Here is a 10,677-nt window from a genome sequence, read left to right as displayed (position 1 = left end):
TTCATTTTTTATGGCTGAGTAACATGCCACTGTATATATGTGCCACTTATTTATTCACTTATCTATTATTGGGCACTTGGGCTGCTTCCATATCTTGGCTATTGTATGTAACACTGCAATGAATATAGGGGTGCATATATTATTTGAATTAGTGTTTTGGGTTTCTTCAGATATATTCCCAGCAGTGGAGTCCCTAAGTCATTAGGCAGTTCCATTTTTAATTTTTTGAGGAATCTCCATACTATTTCTCACACTGTCTGCACCAGTCTGCATTCCCACCAACAATGCATGAGGGTTCCCTTTTCTCCCCATTCTCAACAGCACTTGTTTGTAATTTTCTGAATTTTTAAAATCACATTTCTCACTGTTTACACTTTTCTAACTCCTATTTTTTTTAAATTGAGGTATAATTGACATATAACATATTAGTCTCTGATGTACAATGATTCAGTATTTGCATATATTGTGAAATGATCACCACAATAAGACTAGTCACTGCGGTTACAATTTTTTCTTGTGAATTTTTAGGATTTACTCTTATAGCAACTTTCAAATATGCTATACAATACTATCTAGAAAAGGTGAAAGTATGAAGACATTAAAAATATCAGTCGTTTCCAGGCATTAGAGGATAGAGAGGGATCAACAGGCTTGAGCAGAGGATTTTCAGGGCAGTGAAATTATTCTCTCTGATGGATACATTTGTCAAAACTTAGAATGTATATACAACATCAAGGATGAACCCTAATATAAATTATGGACTATGGGTAATAATGATTTATCAACATGGGATTATCAATTATAACAAATGTACCACTCTGGATTCAGAAGTTGACAGTGAGGAAGGCTATGCATAGGTGAGGGCAGGATTTATGTGGGAATCTCCATACCTCAGTTTTTCTGTGAACCTAAAACTGCTCTAAAAATAAAAACTAGTTGCCCTGGCTCAGTTGGGGATTTGATTTCCGGTCAGGGCATATACCTAGGTTGTGGGTTTGGTCCCCTGACAGAGCATTATGTGAGAGACAACTGATCAATGTTCCTCTCCCTCCCTTCCCTCCCTTGTAAAATCAATAAGCATGTCCTCAGGTGAGAATTTATATATATATATATATATATATATATATATATATATATATATATAATAAAGTCTACTAAAAAGCTAGGCAGTTCTTGGTTGGTTTAAATTCATAATCCTCATTGCTTTTGACAATCAGCATTCCAATTTTATGTTTATTGCTTAATTATAATTTTTTTAACTAGATACTTATTTCCTTTGCCCATTTTTATACTGGAACTTTGTCTTTTATAGATTTGCTAGACCTCTTATTATCAATTTTAGTCCATTATTTGAAGGAAGGGAGAAATGGTGTATTCCAGCCCACTGCTTTATATAAACTTAATTATCCTTTATACAAACATTTAAGGTACAGCTCTATAAGCTGTAGGCCTTGTACAGTGAACCACCCCAGAAATCAGGTCCCTTTCTGAAGAAAGGGCAAGATAGAATAAAGCTTTCATATCTTGCTTCAAAGGCATTAGTCTGGAAGCAACAAATGAACAAGACAAACAAAAACTTATGGACATAGACAACAGTATGGTGGTTATCAGAGGGAAAGGGGGACAGAGAGAGACAGCAAAGGATAAAGGAGGTCAAATATATGGTGATGAAAGATTTGACTTTAGGTGGTAAGCACAATGCAATATACAGGTGATATAGAGTCATATACTTGGAACCTGTATAATTTTATCAACCAAAGTCACTCCAATAAGTTTAATTAAAAATTTAAAAAATGCATTAGGGCCATAGTTAGTTGTAGACAAGAACCTTTGTACTTGAAAGGAGACAAATGTGCATAAGCATAGGCAATACAAAATAGAAGACAGGTCATAGGATGTGATTGTACTCTTCTCATCAGCTTTCCTGGTACATGTATGTTTGAAGAAGACTTGTCTTTTATTTATTCATAAACTGTTTCTACATTAAGAAAATTAGTCCATTATATGGGTATTACAGACCTAATGTTTCTCTCTTCCCCCAAATTCCCATGTTGAAACCTAATTTCCCATGTGATGGTGTTAGGAGGTGGGGCCTTTAGGTGATTAGGTCATAAGGATGGCACCCTCATGAATGGAGTTAGTGACCTTATTCAAGAGACCCCAGGGAGTTGCCTTGCCCTTCTGATATTTTGGGTTACAGCTAGAAGACAGCAACTTATGAATCAAGAAGTAGGCCCTCATGAGACACTGAACCTGCTAGCACCTTAATCTTAGACTTCTCAGACTGCATAACTGTGAGAAATAAATTTTTGTTTATAAGCTACCTAATTGATATTTATTATAGCAGCCCAAATGGACTTAGACAATGGGACTAAACTTTCTGTCTTGGTCATATATATTTTTACTTTATTTATTGTATTTATTTACATGCACCTTTGTGAAAGCAAAATTGTCAAACTTATTATTCTTTTATGTCTTTGGGGTTTGTATCATATTTAGAAAGGTCTTTCTTACTCAGATTATAAATACAAAATATTTTATAACATCACCATGCAGTTCCTCAGAGAACTGCATTTCATATTACTCATTCATACAAAGCCTTAAAATGGTACGATAAACCACTGGCTGTCAACTAGGGATGCTTTTGCCTACCATGGGATATTTGGCCATGTCAGGAGACTTATTTGGTTTACACTCTGGAGGTGGCCTACATCTAGTGGGTCTAGAGGCCAGGGCTACAGCTAAACATCCTGCAGTGCACAGAATAACCCCCCACCCCTGCTAACAAAAAATTATCTGGCTCAAAATGTCAGTAGTGGTAAGTTTGAAAAAAAATTGCTATAGTCCATCTCTCTTTCCTGGTTGTTCAGCATTGTTTTGGTCTTCTGAATATCATAGAACATTGAACAGGTTGAGTGAGGTGGGAAAGAAAGAAAAACGGAGGAAGTGGATAAATAAGTTTTTGTAAACTGGAGAAAACCATCTTTCCTCATTGGGATTATCCTTAGTTCAGTCCCTGTAATTCAGCTTCAAAAGCTTAAATTTAACAAACATTATTTTATACAACACTCTAGGAAAAGTCACAATATTGGAAGAAAAACAGCCTGGCAAATATTATTGGTGTAGTACTAAGGGACAGAAGCACAAAGAGACTAATTATCATGTAAAAGCCTTTATTTGAACTAATACACTGCTGTCAGATTACATCATTTTTCAGAGTTAGAGTAATATTATGATCTTGAAAGCTATAGCAAACAGCTTGACAAAGTAAGAGTACATAAGTCCTACATACATATTTTTATTGTTTAGTGACCTCATTTCCTTGTCTTAGGTGTAAAATTAGAAAATCTATTGTATACTTAGCAATTGGCCTACTGTATCCCACCTAAGTTCTGAGCACCCTCTCTCTTTGAAAGTGTCATATGCACTTTAAATCTAAAGAGAGAGTTTGATGATACAGGTTTTAAAACAAATAAGCATATATTGAACCAAGTGTTTGAAGACAAAATATGTTAACTGTTTACAGCTTGGGTGTAAGGAGAAAGATGCAAATTTAAGATATATTTTCCTCTACCTATAATGTAAGTTTTTAACTTACTTGAAGACCCCTTTTAAAAAGTAGCAAAATCAGCAGTCTTATTTAATGTAATCAAAATATTCTTGAATGTACAAAAAAGGATCACATAGAAAGAATAATGTAAAAAGATATTGATTTTCAGATTAAAAGAATATGAAAAGCTTCTATTACATTCTGCACAGCCAGTTACTTCTGCAAATTTTCACTACCAGAAAGATAAGCAAAGGATACTCATAACCAAATACCCTCTGACCACAGTTCTCAATTAAGAACTAGCATACTGGATGGAAAGTAAAATTATTGTCTAATTATATTCATATCCAATCATCTAAGCAAGTCCCAAGAGGTGGACATTCTATGAGAGAAAAATATACATAGACAGAAATAATATATAGCAATGGGAAATATCATGGGCAGCAATCTAGAAGGAGAGTAAATGATTTGGCTATGAGCACATTTCAGGTGTACCTGATACATCCAACTATGCCTATGGGAAACAGTTGTTTTTATGAAAACTTTTTCCCCTGAGGGTTCTCATGAGGACTACTCTTAATTAAAACTGAAAGTCCTTCAAATGACCAATAGTTCCTTAAGCCATGAGGAGCTCTGACTGGAAATAGCTGACCTGCTAATCATACACCTAGGAGCAAGGCTATTTTTATTTGAATTGGTTCCTTTACACTCTCTTCATTCCCCTACCCATCAAGCATGCAAACACAGTCATGACCATCTTGGGCTTTACTTCCACAAGGTCTTCAGGGAGAGCGTACACCCTGGCTCCAATTCTTCTAGCCATTGACACTGCATACCTATTTTGTGAGGAAACAAAAATAAAGAAGAAAGTCTTGTCAGTCAAGTACACAATATGACACATCTATTTTCTCTTACATAATCATTTGGCTAGGATGTAAAGCTTCCATATTGTAAGTTCAAATCAAAACAATGTCATTTTTTGTTGTTTTATTTTGTTTTTGAGGTTTCTCTTAAGTGACATTAGGTTTTCAAGCTCTACTATTTGGGAGTGATAATGTTTATTCACTTCTTTTATCCAATATAACATGAGATTTCATTTTGGAGCATTGACTTGATATGAAAATGAAAAGAAGTATATATGTATATATACAATCACTCAGGTTGGCTATACAATCAATGTTGACATTCTTGTTGAGCATGTAATAAGATACATGATACTCTCATATGATCTTAGAGATATGGAGTGGAAAATTATGTCAGATTCAAAATCCTAGTTGCTTTGGTAGATGAGATGAACACTTCCAAATATTTAAGGGAAGGGAGAGAGCCTACATGGCACATGACAAAGGAAGGAAATAAAGAACTGACATGTCCAGCTAGGGAAATTGCAGGAGCACACCTAAATCAATACATGAAGCATCTCTAGGTGTTTTATTAACATTAAGTCTTTTTTTCAGTAATGCTTCTTAGCTATCCTATGAAGCCCTTCTCTGGGCAGATTTTCAATGTGTAGTAGGTTTCCCACGAAACCAGGTAACAGTGAAAGTCTTTGGTGAAGAAGGGAAGAGATGGGTGGAAAAGACCTACTCAATATTGTTGAAATGCAAGATACTTCCCAAACATATTTTTAGTTGAGGGTTAAGCATCCTGCCCATTTAGGGACCAAGATAATAAGCTCAACACATCTAGTCACAGTGATCTACAGTAAAAAAGACATCAGAGAATAATGTGTTTAAAAAATTGAGCCAGAAGAATACTCTTATCAAAGGCGTGATTATCCTTAGCTCATTTTCCCCTTGCTGTATTGTAAGTTTGTCATTGAGTTGCATTAAAATATATACTATACACAATTATAAAGGGCACATGGACAATAATGGGGGGTGGGAATAGGAGGGAGGTGGGGAGGCCTGAGGGTTGGGCTGGGGTGGGGGGGAAAGGCAGAAAACTGTACTTGAACAACAATTAAAAATAACTAAATTAATTTAAAAAAACATACACTACATTATATCTGTAACCCACTAACACTACAACTGATTAAGCACCTACTAGGTCAGGCACAGTGCTAGGCTCTTATATATTTTATTGATTTCAAAATCTCTAAGGTAATTATTATTGTTCCCATTTTACTGATGAGGACTCTCAGGCTCAAAGAGGTTTCTCCTAGGTGACACAGTTCTTAAGTGGAAAAACCTGAATGTGAATGAATGATATTGTGCACTATCCCTTACTTGGCATTATTGTGCTTGTCATCTTCTGTTAGATTGCTGCTCTTAACAAGGTCATAATTTATGCAGCCTGGCTGGATGGCATCAATTAAATCCACAACTGCCAAACTGGAGCTGATCGTCTTGTCCTAGAGTAAAAGGAGAACAAATCTGATAATTTTAATATGTACAAATTTCAATACGTAAAACGTTATTAGGTACTTACATAAAATTGCCACAACTAAAGCCCAGAGATTTAGAGAATCTTGCCATTAGCCCAATAATAATTCTCACTTACAAAGAAACCAAATGTTGTCCTTCCAAAATTCTAGATACAAGCAAACATAACATTTAATAGTCACACAGGTGGAAATTGTTACCTTAAAACTCTGAATGGAAGTTGATTTTCCAGCTTCACTCAATGTTCTGTTCACCCAGCTTACAATGATGTCATCATTAGCTTTCTGACCATCTCCAAGATCTTCCAGGACATTGAGGGTATATCTAAAAGAAGAAGCAGAAGAAAAGGTTCCAATCTACTTCATGAGCAAAAATGCAAACATTAGGAAGATGCTTTATCTTCCATTTCTTTTATTCCTTATATTTGAAAAACTAAAGATTTCATGGAAAGACAGTCACACTATATACAAAAAAATATTTCAAGTAGAAGTGGCTTGCTACTGATTTACACTATGCAGTCATGGTGGTGCAGGTGGTGGAATTTAAGATGTTCAGTGCTTCAATGAGCAAACCCAAGAGTCTAGAGAAGGCACATTTTGTACTACTGCAACAGTGGTAATGTCTTACAATAAACTTTGCTTTGGGTGGTACCCAGTCATAATAAATGCTTTTTAGCATGAGAGTTTTCTAAAGTATATTTAATTGATTATGCTATTACAGTTGTCCTAACATTTTCCTCCCCTTTATCCCCCTCTTCCCTGTACCCTCCCCACCCTCTAGCATTTCCATCTCCAACTTAGTTCCTGTTCATGGGTGTACATGTAAATTCTTTGGCTTCTCCATTTCCTATACTATTTTTTAAAGATTTTATTTATTTATTTTTAGAGAGAGGGGAAGGGAGGGAGAAAGAGAGGGAGAAAAACATCAATGTGTGGTTTCCTCCCATCCATCCCCCAAACTGGATACCTGACCTGGCCTGCAACCCAGGCATGTGCCCTAACTGGGAATTGAACTGGTGACCCTTTGGTTTGCAGGCTGGTACTCAGTCCACTGAGCCACACCAGCCAGGGCTCCTTACTATTCTTAACAACTGCCCCTGTCTATTTTGTGCCAACCCACTATGCTTCTTATTCCCTGTATCTTCCCCCCATTCTCCCCTTCCCCACTGATAACCCTCCATGTGATCTCCATTTCTGTGATTCTGTTACTGTTCCAGTTGTTTGCTTAGTTTGTTTTTGCTTTTTAGGTTCAGTTGATAATTGTGTTTATTGTCATTTTACTGTTCATAGTTTTGATCATCTTCTTTTTCTTAGGTAAGTCCCTTCAACATTTCATATAATAAAGGCTTAGTGATGATGAACTCCTTTAACTTGACCTTATCTGGGAAGTACTTTATCTGCCCTTCCATTCTAAATGATAGCTTTGCTGGATAGAGTAATCTTGGATGTAGGTCCTTGCCTTTCATGACTTCAAACACTTCTTTCCAGCCCCTTCTTGCCTGTAAGGCTTCTTTTGAGAAATCAGGTGACAGTCTAATGGGAACTCCTTTGTAGGTAACTCTCTCCTTTCCTCTTGCTGCTTTTAAGATTCTCTCCGTATCTTTAATCTTGGCTAATCTAATTGTGATGTGCCTTGATGTGTGCTTCCTTGGGTCCAACTTATTTGGTACTCTCTGAGCTTCCTGGACTTCCTGGAAGTCTATTTCCTTCACCAGATTGGGGAAGTTCTCTTCATTATTTGTTCAAATAATTTTTCAATTTGTTGCTCTTCCTCTTCTCCTTTTGGCACCCCCATGTTTCAGATGTCGGAATGCTTAAAGTTGTCCCAGAGGTCCCTAAGCCTGTCCTCATTTTTTTGAATTCTTGTTTCTTCATTCTGTTCCAGTTGGAGGTTTATTTCTTCCTTTTGTTCCAAATTGGGTCAAAGTTTGAGTCCCAGTTTCCTCCCCTTCACTGTTGCTTCCCTTTATTCCAGTGTGCATAGCCTTCACTTTTTCCTTCATTTTGGGACCAAGCTCAATAAATTCTGTGAGCATCCTGATTATCCATGTTTTGAACTATGCATCTGATAGGTTGACTATCTCTTCGTCGCTTAGTTCTTTTTCTGGAGTTTTGATCTGTTCTTTCATTTGGGCCATATTTCTTTGTCTAGGAGCATCCATTACATGGTAAGGGGAAGAGCCTATTCACTAGGGCAGGGTAACCCACATCACTGCATTGTGGTGCTGCCTGTGGAGGAGGGGTCTGAGAGGGAACAATACTGCTTGCTCTATTCTCATCCCACTTTCTGTCACTTCCCTCTCTTCTCACAAGTGGATTGTGCCCTTTTAGGTGCTGACTTGCAGATAGGTGGGTTTGTGTATGTTTTAGGGCCTTGTGGGCCTCTCCAGTGAACTCTCCTGTGAGACTGGGTGTTTCTCCCACCTCTTCAACCCCCACATATTTTTTACAGCCAGAGGTTTTGAGTCTTTAGTTTCACATGCTGAAATCCCAGGTTTCAAGATCTGTCTTACTCACCAGTTGTCCCTCCTGGCTTATCTGTGCATGAATGTGGGACATCCCACAGGGTCCTCCACCTTACCTCCTGGTCTGCCAGCCACCACCTTGCCATATCCTCTCTGCCCCAGCTGCCTGTCTCCACTGCTCCAACCAGTCTAGATGAATGTTTCTTTAACTCCTTGGTTGCTGGACTTCCATGCAAATGATTTTCTGGCAGTTTTTATTTTTCTTTGTTTTTATATTGGTTGTTATCATTCTTTTGTTTGTATGAGGAAGTGAAACATTTCTGCCTATGCCTCCATTTTGGCTGGAACTCCCATGTGATAGTTTTAAGAGATATTTTACAAATGGATACATGGGATGTTCATAATTTTCGCTGATTTTTTTTTTATTCACTGACACGAAATGAGGCTCAAGTCTATGGGTCAGGTTTCATATGGTAAAAGGAAATATTCAGTTTTGTTGCCTAACTTTCAAGGAGGCATAATCTCCCACAGAACATCCAACATGTATTCATTGCTTAAGCTCATTTCAGAGTCTAAGTACAAAAATTTCAAACATGTAGTCATTGATATATTTGCTTAAAAATAATAAGAATGATATTACAGACCTGTAGTAGAGTGGAGCTTAAACAGGAAAATTGTGTATCATACCTTCGCATCAGCTGCCAGACTAAAGCTAAAGTCAGGGTTTGGTTTCCATCATTCAGGTCTTGCCCTCCAATGCCAACCAGGGAGAATTTGGCAGGATGCTTCCCTAATTCAACAGCATAGTTGCAGTTTTCTAGCTGCAAACACACAAAAGTGAATGGTAAAACATTTTTATTTGTTTAATATGTATATGTATATTATTGCAGATGCTCAGCAAACAAGAATAATAAATAAGACAGCGTTCCTGTTCACAAGAAGCTCAGAGTAAAGAGATTTCTAAAGAAAAGAAACAAATTTAGAAGGAGAGCCTGTAGCAAAGATATGTGGCAACGTAATTATCTACCTTTTTCATGTTGGCTCCAAGTTTCGGGTATGGAGGTTTATTAACCTTACTCCAGTCAACAGGAATTTTAATTCGTTCGTACAACTGTAAGATTACCAAGGCATCTTGCAGGTCACTAATGATTTAAAAATAATTTAATTAGTGTTTTCAGACAGCTTGGCTTTTGTTTCCTTAAAAACAAAAAACATGAGACTGTCAAACAACATATATAAAACCACAGATAATACTCAAAACATATATTCTATCAATCTATGCTGAAAAGGCAGCTAAGACCATCTGATTCACTTAAAAGTATTTATTGAGAGTTTACTGTTTGCAAGGCACTGTTTAGCAACTGGGTACATAGGAGAAAAATCCCTGGCTTAACATTAGAGTCAGAGAGAGACATTAAACAAGTGCATGGATACCTGGATATGATTTTGGGTGCATATAAGTATTCTGAAGAAAAGAAGAGTTAGGGTTAGGGGTTAGAGAGTGGCAGGTGGTGGTCAACACCTGAATCAGTGTTGATCTGAATCCATGGTTTGAATATAGTAAGGAAGTGAAGCATTAGATGTGGAAAAGAACTTTCCAGGCTGAGAGGAGAGTGAGCAGAAAGGCCCCCAGGCATCATTGGTGGTCTGCTTAAAGTGTTCCCTGATCTTGGTCTCAAATTAGGGTATCTTCTCCCCAGAAAGACATTTATGCATCCTATCACTTATAGTTGATGATAGTGTAAAGACATAATCTGGGCTTTTGTGTATTGGGAAAATGATAACACAGTCACGACTCAACATTTTGCAATATAAATAATCACTACAAAGTAACATTTAGAAAATGGTTGGAGCTGTAATTATTTGTGTAGCACCCATCTATGATGTTCATTACTATTTACAATAGCAGTAGGAAGACTTACACATAGAGATGGTTTACATGCGGATTGACACCAAGAGAGTTCATCCAATTACGGAAGGTTCTTTCTTCACGAGTTTCTCCTGTTAAGAATATTCACAAATTTTATATATTCTTTAAAACCTTGGTTTTTATATACATTAAAAACCTTGCATATGTACATATAATATCAAACAATATATAAGATTATTTCCTCTCTACAGATCTAGAGGTTTTCATCACTATGGATCTCCAAGCAGTCTCTCTAAATAGACTTCTGTAGACACATGCTTATTTTGTATAATTTGTTAATTTATTTTAAAATTAAAGAATATAACCTTATTATAGCCAGTTAAGCAATTTAGACATTTAGTAACTTTTT

General features: G+C 36.7%; 1 protein-coding gene across 4 annotated transcripts in view; it reads right to left on the bottom strand.

Moving 5' to 3' along the window:
- Positions 1–3,162: 3,162 nt before the first annotated feature.
- PLS3 (plastin 3) overlaps positions 3,163–10,677 on the bottom strand; it is a 97,306-nt gene continuing 89,791 nt past the window's right edge. For all 4 annotated transcript variants that reach the window (XM_036016789.1, XM_036016786.1, XM_036016787.1 and 1 more), the window contains 6 exons: positions 10,321–10,399; positions 9,426–9,540; positions 9,086–9,219; positions 6,135–6,258; positions 5,779–5,903; positions 3,163–4,386 (listed from right to left, as the gene is read on the bottom strand). In XM_036016789.1, coding sequence (XP_035872682.1) covers positions 4,254–4,386; positions 5,779–5,903; positions 6,135–6,258; positions 9,086–9,219; positions 9,426–9,540; positions 10,321–10,399 — 710 coding nt within the window. In that variant the 3' untranslated portion in view covers positions 3,163–4,253. The remainder of the gene's footprint in view (positions 4,387–5,778; positions 5,904–6,134; positions 6,259–9,085; positions 9,220–9,425; positions 9,541–10,320; positions 10,400–10,677) is intronic.

Source organism: Phyllostomus discolor, chromosome X, assembly GCF_004126475.2.
Source record: "Phyllostomus discolor isolate MPI-MPIP mPhyDis1 chromosome X, mPhyDis1.pri.v3, whole genome shotgun sequence".
Taxonomy (NCBI): domain Eukaryota; kingdom Metazoa; phylum Chordata; class Mammalia; order Chiroptera; family Phyllostomidae; genus Phyllostomus; species Phyllostomus discolor.
Note: the sequence above shows the minus strand (reverse complement) of the source record. Positions and strands in the feature narration are given on the sequence as shown.